The 16518-nt window shown below is 39.9% G+C and overlaps 1 protein-coding gene across 5 annotated transcripts in view; it reads left to right on the plus strand.

Moving 5' to 3' along the window:
- LOC126094416 (uncharacterized) overlaps nt 1-16518 on the plus strand; it is a 214355-nt gene that overhangs the window by 68428 nt on the left and 129409 nt on the right. For all 5 annotated transcript variants that reach the window (XR_007521834.1, XR_007521837.1, XM_049908801.1 and 2 more), the window contains exon 7: nt 5122-5255. Coding sequence is in view for 3 of the 5 variants with exons in the window: in XM_049908801.1 (XP_049764758.1) it covers nt 5122-5255 (134 nt within the window). In the remaining 2 variants the exon portion in view is untranslated. The remainder of the gene's footprint in view (nt 1-5121; nt 5256-16518) is intronic.

Here is a 16518-nt window from a genome sequence, read left to right on the forward strand (position 1 = left end):
GGCATGGCCCGTGAGCTGAAATCTTGGCCACCTCTGCTTTACATTATTAAAGGCAAGCAATTATTTGTTGTCCACGTGCTATAATTAGTAGACAGTACATTGCATATATGGAATTAGAGGAGAAGAATAAATTAATCTTAAGATGATGCTTTGCTGTGGATGGACTACAATAAAAGCTTGCAACATTCCACTTAATTGCTTTCTAGTTGGAGCTAAGAAACAGCAGATGCCAAAGAATAGAAATGCATGTCAAATCATTCTACTTCTAAGGTGATTAATACATAACATGTTCCATTTTGGAATATTCTCTTTCATATTTTTAGAGACTGTAGTACCACAAGTTATAAATAATTATGTGCTTTAAATCGATCCTGTCCACACTTTCAAAGAATGTTGCATAAATCATAGGAATAATATTTCTCTAGGAAATTAAAACGAGGAAAAAAAGGGCAAATGGAACTGTGTTTCAGTGGACTTGCTGGAACTTATCTTGCCAAATTTTTAAATTCTCATCTCTACCTTCTGTGTCTAAAGAGTTTCCATTGGCAACTTGTTTAACATCACATGGTCTTGGGGATTGGATAATAATGTATATTCTATCAGGATTAATGTAGATTCCTTCCACAGAGACTATATGTCCTAAAAATGTCATTCAGGTGCAGGCAAAAACAACTTTTTGGGGGTTTACTGTGAAGCCTGCCTTCTGTAACTGTTCAGACAATTTCTTTAGGTGCAATCATTGTTCTTAATTGGAACAACTGTTTATTAATTACTCATCTAAATAATGGTAAACGAATTTAAACTTTGCATCAAAAAATACTGCATCATTTAAATGTGACAAAACTGCAGCATCTGTTGCTATCCCAAAAGGAACCCAGTTAAATTCAAACAAAATTCCAATCAGTAGCAGATATGGTGACAGGCTGTGACTTCTCTCTAAAGCTGTTTGGTTATAAGCCTGATTAAAGTCTAAGGTAGCAAATGCAAGTGCTCCTTTAAACCAACTGAAACATGAATGTAAGACCAGCAATGGCACTGATCTCAATACAACCTTCTTATTCAACTCATGGTAGTCCACCACCAGATGGAACTCACCACTGAATCTGGGTACCAGGAATATCAGTGCCGCATATGGTGATTTAGATGGTCGAATAACTCCTTGACCTAACGTTTTCTCTATCTTCTCCCTTAACAACTTTTGTGTGGTGTAAGCTGTATGGGGCCTACTTAAATGGCACTTGATCTACCCATTCAGTAGCATATTCCAACGTGTAACTTATGAAATGCCCTTCTGCAACACATGAAAACTTTATAAGCACCATTGGTGACAACAGTGATTCAATTACTCAAAACAGATGACATAACTTTCAATTTGAAATCTGTATGTTGAAAAGTTTGGGGTTAAGATGTGCACCTGTGTTTAAAGGTTAAACAGATTAGGAAACAATACGACAATGATAAGGCTTACTTAAAAACAATCAACCTCTTAATTTCATTCGGCAACCAAGGTGCGAGTGGATCCCAACCCGTCCCTTTTGACAGTCTTATTTTGACTAAAGCCCTGTGACAGTTGGCTGTTAATATTTTCAAAGTTAGACTGATTGTCACTTATTAAGACCACTCTGAAGAAACATCTTAAAACATTACTTGTGAACACTTATTACAATAGTACTCACTTGACGGAACCACAAGATCCAGCTAAAATACACAAAAAATGACTCGGTCTTTCAAAAACAGCAATGCACAGCTTAGTACAACAGGTTGCTCAGATTATAGCTAATGACTGAGAAATGCAATTACAATCAAAGAATTGAACTGGTTAACATCTAAATCTAACCACAAAGTCCCTCTTTTATTTAACGGCAACCTATGCCTTAGTACAATTGTGCTGGCTGTATTTGCAAACAGGAGCTGATTCATTAGAACATTTATGATTGGGTACAAACCAGAAAGGAAAGGCAATATAATAGTGGGACAACTTTCAAACAAAAACTAGTGTCTTAGTACAATACTACAGTTTATATTTACAACCAAAGAACTGACCAAGTAAAACTCTGAGGGTCGGGTACAAACCAGAAAATAATAAGGAAAGGCAATATAATATCAGGACAAATTTTTAAATGACAGCTTGTGTCTTATTACAGTACTATGGCCTATATTTACAACCAAAGAGCTGACCGAGTAAAATTCTGAGGGTCGGGTACAAACCAGAAAATAATTAGGGGGGGCAGGTAGACAATGACACAAATCACCATCAGGATTACAGAATGTTACTCCCCTTTATCAGCAAGCAGTTCCATGGCTCCACTGTGCGTCACAGCGGTTACCGAGTGGTGCCGATGACAGCCAGGTAGAAGAGGGCAGCCAGGCCACGAATGGTTATCTGACACGAATGTTGCCAACCAACTGATGGATGTTGGCCTGCTGCTTGTAGTCGACACTGGCCCCTGTGAAGTACTCTGGTATCTTCGCTCTGCGCAGGCCCTCCTTTCACAGCTCATGGCTTCGGCCACTTTGGAGTTTTAGCGTAAAGTTTTAAACGGTGGGTGGGCAGCATAAAATTATTTTGATTTCTGGTGTCGTAATCATGTTGAAATGATTTGCCACAAATATATCAGGGTTACTGCGTACAAAGATTATAAGTTCATAAATGTATAGTGAGGGAATACTTAATATACTTAGATTTTTTAGGAGTGGGTGACATGATTCTCTTCACCCTAAATTGTGAATATTTCTGAAGATGGTTTTCTGAAGATTCAGTATTCAACACATATGGTTTGAGTTACCCCAAAATACATTTCCATACCTTATTACTGACTCAAAGTAGCTGTGATATACTACTTTTCTTATGCCCATACTGGTAACATTGTACAATATTCTCATTGCAAATGCTAGGCTATTTAATTTATTTGCAAGGTACTGTATATGTGATCCCCATGATAGATTTTTATCTAGGAATTTCACACAGCTAGCTTCCTGCAAATCCTTGTTTCTGTAACTGACCTGAATATCATTTAAGTTTGCTTGTTTTGTTTTAAACTGCATTAACTGTGTCTTTTCCATGTTTAATTTTAACCCATCTAAATCAAACCAGGTATCTAATTTTTCAAAAGGATTTAATACAGTTTGTGGAATTTGATCAGTACTGTTACTTTCAATGATTAAAGATGTGTCATCTGCAAATAAAACTGAGTGACACTCAATATTAAGCAGCAGATCATTTATGTAAAACAAAAACGGAATGGGACCGAACGCAGAACTGTGGGGTACTCCACGTGAAATGGCTTTCCATTTTGAAGTATAATTTCCTCTCTCTAATGTTATAACCACACTTTGTCTTCGGTTGGTTGGATAGGACTTAAAACTTTCTAATACTGTGCCCTTAATTCCATACTTTTTCAGTGTACAGAGTAGCAAGGAGTGATTCACACTATCAAAGGCCTTTGATAGGTCACAAAAAATTCCTGTGGCATGCAGTGAGTTGTCTAGAGAAGAGCTAATTTTATTGACAAAATTATTTATAGCAGATACTGTGGTTTTGCCTTTTTGAAATCCATACTGAGTTTTTGACATCATTTTAAATTTTTGTATGAAATTTTGAATTTTTGTGCTGATGACTACCTTTTCAGATATTTTTGATAGTGATGAAAGAAGAGAGACTGGATGATAGTTTCCAATATGTTCTTTTGTACCTTTTTTGAATAGTGGCTTAACTACTGTGTACTTCAGTGTGTCTGGAAAATAACCTTCTTGAAGGGACTGGTTAGCTCTTGTAGTTATTGGCTGCGCAATTATTTTAGAGACTCTTTTTAACACTTTTGTTGGTATCCCATCCCAGACTGCTGATACTTTACTTTTTAGTGATAGTATCACTTTTCTGTATCTTTTACAGTAGTTCTGGTAAATGTACTGAAAAATTCACCATCAGATTATTCACTATGGAAGAAATTTACCTTGTCTGGGTAATCTACTACATTGACATTAGATCTGTGTACATTTATAAAGAATTCATTAAATAATTCAGAAATTTGAGCAGGATTTGCAATAGTTTTATCCTCTATCTTGATTTAGGAAATATCATGGCCTCTACCTGTGGCACCCATTTCAGCTTTGATCACTGACCATAATGTCTTTGATTTATTTTCACTATCCAATGTAAATCTATTATTTGCCAGTTCTTTGGCTGCCTTTATAACTGTTTAAAATATGTTTTTGTAATATTTTACATAGGCAACAAAATCAGGACTTTCATTGTGTTTTAGTTTCCTATGTAGCTGTCTTTTTCTTGCACTAGAGATTTTTATTCCTTCAGTAATACACTTTTCTTTTATTTCCTACTTTTTTATGGCGTACAGTAAGGGGGAAAGTTTCATTAAAACATGTAGGTATTAACAAATAAGGTAGCTTCAGTAGTAGAAAAATGGATGTCAGTCTGAAAGGGAATATTAGTAAATATATTAAATTAATTGAAAAAGACCTATTTTAAAGTCACAACTCTTCACAAAATTGCCCTATTTTCTAGGAATTAACTAGACATACTAATCTGCTGTCATGATCAGACAAATTATTTTGAGCTTGATAGCAAGTCCTTATTCTCTAGGAACTAACCAAGGGAGGAGGGACCAAAACCATATTCCAGTAGGGGAAATTTTTTAAATTACCATTTCAAGGAAGATATAAAATAAAGGTAAAATCTTCTGGATTGTTATGCAGTGTCATATTTCTTGTACACTATCAGTGTTCAGCTAACCGTGAGCATCACAAGATCCTGAAGGAGGCCCCAGCAGAGGGGTTGAATTGTTTATTGTGTATTTATTAACATGTGGCTTACAGCACTATATTTTACAAGTACATACAATTAAGATGATGCGACTTAATCATATAGAAGAAATATGATGCAGCCTGAAAACTCGAAGATTTTACCCTCAATGACAATGGTCACAAAAGCATGCAAAGTTACAGAAGGTATAAAATGTTGGATGGAAAGAATTTAGACAGCAGAATGCTACATAAATCAGCACTACATCGTCAGAAATTTTTGAAATGCTTTAAGTACTAATGAAAATTATAGTTCAATACCAAATGTCTCCAATCAACTAAATGTAAAAAAATCTTTTACAGGAAAACTTCACGGACGAGCATAACCCAGGACTTAATGAAAATATAACCATATCTTCAGAACAAAATACAGAACCAATAAGTAATACTGCAACCACAAACTGTCAAAATAAACTCAATAACAAAATGGAATTTCAGTAAGTATATCTTCGAGAGTAACTTTGTGCCTTCAGATATTTGTCCAAATGTTCCTGATGAGCCTGTCCTTAATGCTTGTACCAACATTTGTTTATGCATTTTTGAGATTAGATTAGATTAGATTAGTTTTTTGTTCCATAGATCCGTGCTGAGGAGATCCTCGTGGATGTGGAACATGTCAATTTTTTTTAAAAGCTGAAATAACAATACTAATAGTATGAGTATATACATCATTTTTTTAACCTGAAATAACAATACTAATAGTATGAGTATATACAATACATCATTTGTTTCTATTAAAAAATTCGTCAATGGAGTAGAAGGAGTTGGCCACTAGTAAGTCTTTCAGGCTCCTTTTAAACTGAACTTTTGTAACTAAATTTTTTTATGTTTGCTGGTAAATTATTGAACATGAGTGTTCCTGAGTAGTGGACCCCTTTTTGAACTAAAAAATTTTATCATGTAATAAAAAATGAAAAGGAAATCGACCATTTTGAAATATAAGTTGAATATATTTTTCAGGAAATATATCATCTGTTTTCAACAAGTTGTTAGTTTTATACAACATGTATAATATCATGTGAATTGTCTTGATGTGACATAGTATTTGAATTGCAGTTGTATGCCTTTAACAAAATTATCATGTGCCACAAAACTCAAATAAATTCTGCTTGTGCATAAAGGATGTTAGTGGCACCAAAGTTAGTGTCCAGTCCCTCATGGGTGAGGCAGGAACTGAAATTGAGGGTAGCAAAGCAACAGCAGAAATGTTTAACTCCATTTTCAAATGTTCGTTTACAAAGAAAAACTCGTGAAAAAGCCCAACTTTAATCCTGGTACCAATGAAAAGAGAAGTGGAATAAGTATTAGTGTCACTGGTATCGAGAAACAATGAACAGTGAAATCATTAAAACAGAACCAAGCTCCAGGGCCCAATGGAATCCCTATCAGACTCTATACTGAATTTGTGGCTGAGTTACCCTCTCTTTTATCTATAATACATTGTAGATCCTTCAAACAAAAAACTATGTCCAGAAGTTGCAAGAAAGCAAGGTCACATCTGTCTAAAAGAAGTGTAGCAGAAGTAATCCACAAAATTCGCATCCAGTATGCTTGATATCGATGTATTGAAGATTTTTAGAACTTTTATGACCTCACACATTATGAGTTATTGTGAACAGAATGACTTCCTCTGTGCCAACCTACATGGAATCCAGAAACATCATTCATGTGAAACCCATTTTTCACTTTCCTCGCAAGGCATACTGAAAGCCGTGGATCAAGGCAGCTACGTAGATGGATTATTTCTCGGTTTTTGAAAAGTATTTAACTCAGTAACACATCTACACTTACTGTCAAAAGTATGATCATATGGTGTATCAAGCAATATTTGTGACTGGGATGAGGATTGTTTTATAGGAAGGACACACAAAGTTAACTTGGATGAAGAGTGATCAACAAATGCAGAAGTAACATCTGATGTGTGTCAGGGAAGAGTGTTGGGTCTATTGCAGCTAATGTTCTATATTAATGACCTTGCACACAAAATTAATAGTAACCTCAGACGCTTTTCAGATGACTCATTTATCTATAATGAAGTACTATCTGAAAGAAACTCGCAGCTGTTCCCCAAAATACAACATTTATTCCGGCAGTTTTTTTTTTTTTTTTTTTTTCCCCCCACCTTTTGCTCATTGACATGCAGGATTTGGATTCGAAGTGTTAATACCGTCGAATTGAGTGTTATCCCTTTGCATTACACACTTTACATTTTGATAGCCAAATCTGCTCATTATCGCCAAAGTATGTCAGCTGATTTATTCACATACTTGTTACGACATAGAAAATCTCTCACATAAGGTGTGAAATTGACATTCATTCAGTCTGCCACCTTACATCCTAACAGTCTGAAACCAAATATATGTGGTAGTATACATCTGCCTGCTGTTCCACACACTTACGTGAGCATATGTCATGTAGCCAATAAAATAGCAGCAAACAGGTAGCATGAAAATAAAAATGACATCCACGATTTGCACTGTAGTACAACGTTCAAGTAGCCAACATGGTGGATGGGTTACAGTCAATGCACCATGTTACCACCTGGTACCAATGACACACTGGAGTGCAGTTGTAATCCTGTCTTGCAACAGAAGCAGCAGAGTCTGTTGTGTACACCCATAAGGGAGTACCAGTGAGCTCTTCTGTGAGAGTCTGGTGGCCCTGTATGTTCTCAGAGAGTGTGCATATTTTTTGCTGACTGAAGAGCTGTCTTTATTTTGTCCTTGAGTGTCCATACCATCTGCTGTGCTTCAACATTTGACTGCAGATAGAATAATGCCATTAGCAGATGGGTGCCATGTCAGTTATAGAAATCAACAAATATGATGGATGTGAAATGAGGAGCATTATCTGAAGTGGTGGCAAGTAGTATAAGACTTCTACAGCAAATATGGCAGCCATTGTGTTGGCTGTTGCCCCTGTTGTGGTGGATGCTATTTAGTGAACATAGGAGAATTTAGAGTAGGCATTCCCAGCCACTGTCTAGATGTTATTCAGATAAGAGCAGGCAAAATCTAATTTGATATGGTCTCATGGAGGGCTGTGCTCATGGAGAGAATGGTCTTGGAGGTTAAGTGGCATAGCTCATACAGAAGCATGCTTTAGGCTTGATTGCAAAGTCAGTTGTCTGACGATACATGTGGTGTCTGGCCAAGGTCATCATAAATGTGACTCCCCAAAGCCTAGCATGGACTAGGGAAAATGTTTTGCATGAAGGCCGGGTGGAACATCTACTTATTAGGATGAGTACTCTGTGGTTAATAGAAGAACATCTTTCACGTCATAGTGCAGAATCAGCATGAGAAGGAAGTGGGTTGAGTTATGCCCTCTGTGTCCAATGATAACCCTGTGTGTTTGGTAGACTCAGCCACGACCAAAAGTGTGTTGAGGATATATTCTTCTGGAATGTGGCACATCTCCATGTCTGTGGTAAAGCAGACACCTTCTTGAGGAGATAGGAGACGAGGTACTATCAGAAGTAAAGCTGTGAGGATGGGGTGTGAGTCATGCTTGGGTAGCTCAGATGGTAGAGCACTTGCCCATGAAAGGCAAAGGTCCTGAGTTTGTGTGTTGGTCCAGCAAACAGTTTTAATCTGCCAGGAAGTTTCATATCAGCACACACTCTGCTGCAGAGTGAAAATCTCATTCTGGAAACATCACCCGGGCTGTGGCTAAGCCATGTCTCTGCAGTATCCTTTCTTTCAGAAGTGCTAGTTCTGCAAGGTTCGCAGGAGAGCTTCTGTAAAGTTTGTAAGGTAGGAGACGAGGAACTGGCAGAAGTAAAGCTGTGAGGATGGGGCGTGAGTCGTGCTTGGGTAGCTCAGATGGTAGAGCACTTGCCCGTGAAAGACAAAGGTCAGAGTTCGAGTCTCGGTACGGCACACAGTTTTAATCTGCGAGGAAGTTTCAGACGCCTTCTTGTTGATCAAAGTCAGTGCCTGCCACTGCCTGAAGATGAGACAGCATTAGCTGGCTCGTAGGTTTATATGTTTATCATAAGTCAGCAGAAACAGGGCCACCACTAAAGTTAAGAGTGTTGTGTGGGGTAAAGTGTACTATCAACCAAGCTGAGTCGGTAGAGGATTGTGATCTGTTGAAGAATAAAATGAGACTATATAAAGGTAACTGTGAAACAATGCATATGTTATGGCCAATGCTTCCTTTTTGATCTGTGCATGGTTTTGCTGGACAGAATTCAATGTTCTAGAGATATATGTGGATGGGATGTTTTTGGATGTGTATATCCATCCTTTCCCTGATGTGAAAGGGCGCCTCCCTGTACCATACACCCAGTTGTGTGGGACCAACCAGCCTGTAAAATACAAAGCTTTCTTGAGTGCACAAAAGGCTGATCACGTGCTGAAGACCAAATGAATTTGGTGCCATTTTTGGTAGAAAACGTTAAGGAGATGTGAAATGGTTACATTTTTAATGAACGTGCTGTAACGATTTACTTTTCCCCAAAAATATTGTCACACTGATTGTTTGGATTGGGCATTCACTAAATCACCTGAATATGTTGTCATGTCGGTGATATCCCCATTTTGGTAATGTCAAACACTAAATATTCAACAGATTTCTGAAAAAATGACATGTCTTGTGCATACATTTCAATCCTGTGTCCTGCAACATAGTCTTGCCCTCAGTAGCACTCATCTTGATCACCTCACAGCTGAAAGTTTAAATGAATGTGGGGTTGTGTTTGCTCAAAGATGTATGTAACACCTTATTTTAGATGACGTTAACACATAAATAAAACAATGGAAATTCCAGATTTGACTATCAGTAGTTATGAAAAGAATAGATTGCTACCCACCATGAAGTTGACACATTGAGTTGCAGACAGGCACAGTGAAAAGACACACCAAGCTTTCGGCCAAAGCCTACTTCAGAAAATAAAGAAAAACACACACAGACATTCACAGAAGCAGCCACACCTCACACACACGACTGCTATATCTGGCCACTCTAGTCGGACTGAACTGTTGCATTGAACAAAATTTGGAGTGGGGCAGGGAAGTGGGACAGATAGCAGAGTACAGGTGGGAGGAGAGAAGAGTGCTGTCTAATGGAACGTGCCGAGACTACTTTAAAAGGCAGCAGGAAGGTTATCAGGGGTAGCGTCAGGGCTTCAAGGGAGCGGCGGCGGACTGGAATAGCGAGCAGAAAAGGAGAAGAGCAGTGAGGGGACAACGCTGTTGGGTGCATTGGCAGAGAGCAAACACAATGAGGATGAGGGGACATGAATTGGGAGAAGATTATTGGACAAGGGGGGGGGGGGAATGGGGCAGAAACTGTTGGGTGGTGGGTTTGGAGGCAGTAGATTACAGTAGGTTGAGGTCAGGATAATTTTAGGAATGGTGATTGTGTTGTAGGGATAACTCCCATCTGCACAGTTCAGAAAATCTGGTGGTGGTGGGGAGGATCCAGGTGACTCGTGTTGTGAAACAGCCATTAAAATCAGGTATGCTTTGTTCAGTTGACTTTTCCGCCACAGGGTGGTTCACTTTTCTCTAGGCTGCAGTTTGGCAGTGGCCTTTCATCCTGGGGGACAACTGGTTGGTAGCCATACCAACAGAAAAAGCTGTGCAATGATTGCAGCAGAGCTGGTGTATGACATGGCTGCTTTCACAGGCAGCTCAGCCTATGATGGGGTAGGATAATCCTGTGACAGGATTGCAAGTGCTACGTGAATTGATTGGGCGATCTTGCATCTGGATCTTCCACAGGTATATGATCCCTGTGCCAAGGGGCTGGGTTTGGGAGTGGCATAGCAATGGACTAGGATGGTGTGGCAGTTGGGTGGAACGGATTCGGGGTAGGAAGTCCCTCACTTCAGAGCATGATGATAGACAACCAAAGCCCTGATGGAGGATGTGGTGCAGCTGTTCCAGTCTGGGGCAATATTGGATGACAAAAGGAGCACTCCTATGTAGCTGGTTCTTGGGGGTGGTAGGAGGACTGCGGCTGTCTGGGGATCTAGCATGCAAAAGCTGTTTGTGAACAAGGTTTGGGGATTGTGCCTGTCAGTGAAGGCCTTTTTGAGATGTTCAGCATAGTCTGCAAAGGAGTCCTTGCCAATGCAGATATGCCATTCCTGGGTGGCCATATTGAAAGGAAGTGATTTTTTAATGTGGAGGGGATAGCAGCTTTCAAATTGCAGGTAGTCTTGGTGGTAGGCAGGTTGAATGTGGGCAGAGGTGTGGATGGAGTCATCAGAGAGGAGGTGATCAACATCCATATACCAACCACTTCCTTCACTCTCCATCATCACAGTACCTTTAAATCCTGGATCTTACTTGTCACTGGTGACACCACTTCCCTATACACCAACATCCCTAATGCCCAAGGCCTTGCCGCTATTGAACACACCTCTCCAATATCCTTCAGACTTCAAACCCACTCGTATGTAGCTATGTAGACCTCATTCCCCATATATCCTACTAACTTTATTCTAACACTTCTCTTTAAAGGGAAGGTATACAAACAAATCTGCAGCATAGCTATGGGCACTGACATGGCATCCTCATTTGCCAGCTTATTTATGGGCCATCTAGAGAAAACCTTCCTAACCTCTCAAAACCCCAGACCCCTGGTCTGTTTAAGGTTCATTGATGATACCTTCATGATTTGGGCTCAGGGCCAAGACACCCTATCCTCACACCTTCACAACCTGAACACCTTCTTATCCATATGCTTCACCTGGTGCTCGTCAACTCAGTGTGCCACCTTCCTGGACAATGACCTCTCCTCTCTAATGGCTCCATCTATACCCCTGTCTACATTAAACCCACCAATCAGTACCTGCATTTCGATGTCATCTCTTCCACACCAAAAAATCCCTCCCATACAGCCCAGCTACCCAGGGACAGAGTATCTGCAGTGACAATAACTTCCTTGTCCAGTATGCTGAGTGTCACACTGAGGCCTTCACAGACAGGTGTTATCCCCCAGAACTAGTCCACAAACAGATTTACCATGCTATATCCCAACACACACCCAATCCTCCCACTAACCACATACAACGGAGAGCCCTCTTTATCATCCACCACCCCAGACTGGAACAACTGAACCATATCCTTCGTCAGAGCTTTGATATCCATCATCATACCCTGAAATGAGGGTTATCCTACCCAAGATCCTTCCTGACCTCCTAAAACACTGTTCTGTCACTTACCCATCCTTCACAACATCCTGGTTTACTCCTATGCCACCCCCAATCCCATCTCCTTGCCACAGGAGTCATATTACTGTGGATGACCCAGGTGCAAGACATGCCCAAATCAACCCGCTCAGCACTTCCAGTCCTGTCGCAGGCTTATCCTGTCCTATCAGAGGCCAGGTTACCTGTGGAAGCAACCATGTCATATACCAACTGTGCTGCAATCATTGCACAGCTTTTGATATTGTTATGACTACCAACTAGCTGTCCACCAGGCTGAATGGCCACCACAAAACAGTGGCCAAGAGCTATGTAGACCATATTGGGGCACAACATGCAGCTGAGTGTAATACACTTTATTTTAATAGCTGCTTCACAACCCAGGTCATCTGAACCCTCCCCACCACCACCAGATATTCTGAACTGTGCAGATGGGAGTTATCCTTGCAGCACAATCTCCATTCCCAAAATTATCCTGGCTTCAACCTACAATAACCTACTGCCCCTACGCCCTCCCCTCTACCAACAGTTAGTGCCCTGTGTCCGTATGTTCGTAACACAATAAATATGCATTTTCAGCCACTGATTCCTTATCTCAATACAATCGGTTGTAACCTCCTCCCAGTTCATTCCCCTCACCCCCATTGTGTTTACCCTGTGCCATTGCACCAACCAATCTTATCCCCTCTCTGCTCTTTCTTTTCCACTCATTGTCCCTCACTCACCTGCCACTCCCCATCCACCCTGACTTCTGCCACTGTCCCTGACAGCCTTGTCCTGCCACCATCTACAGTAGTCCCTGCATGCTGTAAAGAAGTGCTCGTCTCCCCCCACCTGTACTTTGCTATCCCACTTCCATGCCCCAGCCCCAATATCTGCATTAGTTGAACGCAACAGTTGTAGTGTGGCTAGAGCTAGCGGTCATGTGTATATGAGGTGTGCCTGCTCATGTGAATGCATGCATGTTTTCCTTTCTTTTCTGGAAACTGCTTTGGCCAGAAGCTTTGTGTGTAACAGTCTTTTCGTTGTGCCTATCTGCAACTCGAGTGTGTCATCTGTATGGTGAATAGCAATCCATCCTTTTCATAATCATTGCTATTCCAACCTGGAGTTTCCATTGTTTGATTTTCCCTGATGGCCTTTCTTCCATCCCACAACCCTGTGATGTTTTCCTTTGTTATTTTCTCTCTAATGCATTATTCTACTTATTATCTGTACTTGCTCTTCTTTTTTGATCATCGTCTTCCAAACTGCACATGCTCTAACATCCAAGCCACAGTGTATCTATAGTCTTGTCCGCACACAACACACAACTATGTGACTTTGTGAATTGTTAGTATAACTTCTCATGCCCCAAATTCTTCCTGCTGATAATTAAACTGTTCTTATTTAACCTATTTTCTCCCTCATCCTTGTATATTTTTGTTTGTCATCTTTCACACCTGCCTGTAGCATACAAATTTGTGAACCTCAACCTAACATCCCACGTCCGGCCATCCTGATTTAGGTTTTCCGTGATGTCCCTAAATCACCCAGGCAAATGCCGGGATTGTTCCTTTAAAAGGGCATGGCCAACTTTCTTCCCCATCCTTCCCTAATCTGATGAGACAAATTACCTTGCAGTTTGGTCTCCCCCCCCCCAAATTCAACCCAACCCAGCCCTCAACCTATCCAATTCCTCCTCTGTTTTCCCATATACCAACACATGAATATTCCTATATCCCATCAATTTCACCCCATTTTCTCATGTTTTCATACATTTTTATGTATTTTATCATGCATATTTTTACTTATTTTGAAATACAAGTGCATATTTGTGCGCATTTTTGCATACTTGTGCATATTTATATATATTTGATCATATTTTTATCTATTTGTCTGTGTTTTTGTGTATTTGTCCTCATTTTGTGTGTTTTTAGATATTTTTGCATGTCTTTTTCTGTTATCCAGTTCTCCTCACAAACACCTAACACCTCCATTCCCTACATCATTTCCTGTTTCCCCAGCATCTTCCCTGCCACAGTGGAACTGTGCTCAATCTTTCTGCACCAGTTCAGAAAAGTATCTCCTTTCCTGGCTTAAACCCAGTCCCATATACTGCTCCTTAAATGCTGCCTAAACCATGGAATATCCCCCTATGGCCTAACCATGAAAATTCCTCTCTCTGGATTGCCCCCCCCCCCCTCCCCCTTCTTTCATAGTGACCTTCACTTTTTCAGATTCTGCCAGTACCTACCCCTGACAAACCTTGTAGTGCAAACACACTTCTCCGTGGCACAGGCATCCCAGAATCACTTCTACTGCCTCCACAAGATACTGCTACTGTGCAATCCTTGCTACATTCATCACTTCTCTGGAATTCCGGACACTATCTCTGCAAGTTATGCAACCTGCTGACATCCTACTGCTGCCTCGGTGTACCACTGTTGTTATGGTCTTCAGTCCAAAGACTGGTTTGATGCAACTCTCCATACTACTCTGTCTTGTGCAAACCTCATCATCTCCGAATAACTACTACAACCTTCATGTTTCTGAATCTGCTTACTGTATTCAGCTATTGGTCTTCCTCTATGATTTTTACCACCCACAGTTCCCTCCAGTACTAAATTCATGATTCCTTTATGTCTCAGAATTGTCCTATCAATTTGTTTTGGTCAAGATTTACCACAAATTCCTTGTCTCTCCAATTCTATTTAGTACTTCCTCATTAGTTACATGATCGACCCATCTAATCCTCAGATTCCTTCTATAGCATCACATTTCAGCAGCTTCTATTCTCTTTTTGTCTACTCTGCTTATCATCCATGTTTCACTTCCATGCATGGCTACACTCCAGACAAATATCTTCAGAAAAGACTTCCTAACACTGAAATCTGTATTCGATGTTAACAATTGTCTCTTCATTGGAAATGCTTTTGTTGCCATTGCCAGTCTACATTTTATATCCTCTCTACTTTGGTCATCATCAGTTATTTTGCTGCCCAAATAGCAAAACTCATCTACTACTTTTAGTGTCTCATTTCTTAATTGAATTCCCTTAGCATCACCTGATTTAATTTGACTTCATTCCATTATCCTTGTTTTGCTTTTGTTGTTCCATCTCTGACTGAATTACAGTGTCATCGGCAAACCTCAAAGTTTTTATTTCTACTCCCTGAACTTTAATTCCTATTCCAAATTTTTCTTTGGTTTCCTTTACTGCTTGTTCACTGTACATAATGAATAACACCAGGGATAGTCTACAACCCTGCGTCACTCCCTTCTCAACTGCTGCTTCCCTTTTGTGCCCCTCAGGTTTTACAGCTGCCATCTGGTTTCTTTACAAGCTGTAAATTGCCTTCTGCTCCCTGTATTTTACCCCTTCGACCTTCAAAATTTCAAAGAGTGTGTTCCAGTCAATATTGTCAAAGGCTTTCTCAAAGTCCACAAATGCTGTAAAGTTAGGTTTACCTTTCCTTAACCTATCTTCTAAAATAAGTCGTGGAGCCACTATTACCTTGCGTGTTCCTACATTTCTCTGGAATCCAAACTGATCTTCTGCGAGGTCTGCTTGTATTAGTTTTTCCATTCTTCTGTAAATAATTCATTTTAGTATGTTGAAACCCAGACTGATCAAAATGATTGTTTGGTAATTTTCACTTCTGTCAGCAACTGCTTCCTTTGGAATTGTTATTCCTACATTATTCTTGAAGTCTGTGAAGGTATTTCAACTATCTCATGCATTTTGCACACCAGATTGTCAGGGCTAGCTCTCGCAAGGCTATCAGTAGTTTTGACGGAATATCATCTACTCCTGGGGTCTTGTTTCGACTTGGATCTTTCAGAGCTTTTTCAAATTCTTCTCACAATATCTTATCTCTCATCTCATCTCCATCTATGTTCACTTACCTCTCTATAATATTGCTTTCAAGTTCATTTCCCTTGTATAGACCCTCTATATACTCCTTCCACATTTCAGCTTTACCTTCTTTGCTGGGAACGGGTTTACTATCTGAGCTCTTGATATTCATACAGCTGCTTCTCTTTTTCCCAAAGGCCTCTTTAATTTCCATGTAAGTGGTATCTGTCTTTACTCCAGTGAAACTTGCTTCTAATTCCTTACATTTTTCCTTTAGCTATTTTTGCTTAGCAATTTTGCACTTCCTGTCTACTTCTTTTTAAAAATATTGTATTCCCTTTTGCCTGCTTCATTTACTGCATTTTTAAATTTTCGCCTTTCATCATTTAAATTCAGTATGTTCCAAGGATTCCTACTAGGCCTTGTCTTTTTACCTATTTGATCCTCTGCTGCCTTCACTATTTCATCTCTCAAAGCTACCCATTTGTCTCCTTCTGTATCCCTTTCCCCTATTCTAGTCAGCCATTGATGACCTCGATGTTGAGCGCCCATAAGCCCCAACACACCACCACCACCACCACCATTGTATAATGCTCCCTCTGTAGTTCTCAACAACTCTGGTTCTTTCAACTTATTCAGGCCGCATTGCCTTAATTTCCCACTGTTTTCCGATTTCTTCCATTTTAATCTACAGTTCATA

This window comes from Schistocerca cancellata, chromosome 1, assembly GCF_023864275.1.
Source record: "Schistocerca cancellata isolate TAMUIC-IGC-003103 chromosome 1, iqSchCanc2.1, whole genome shotgun sequence".
Taxonomy (NCBI): Eukaryota; Metazoa; Arthropoda; class Insecta; order Orthoptera; family Acrididae; genus Schistocerca; species Schistocerca cancellata.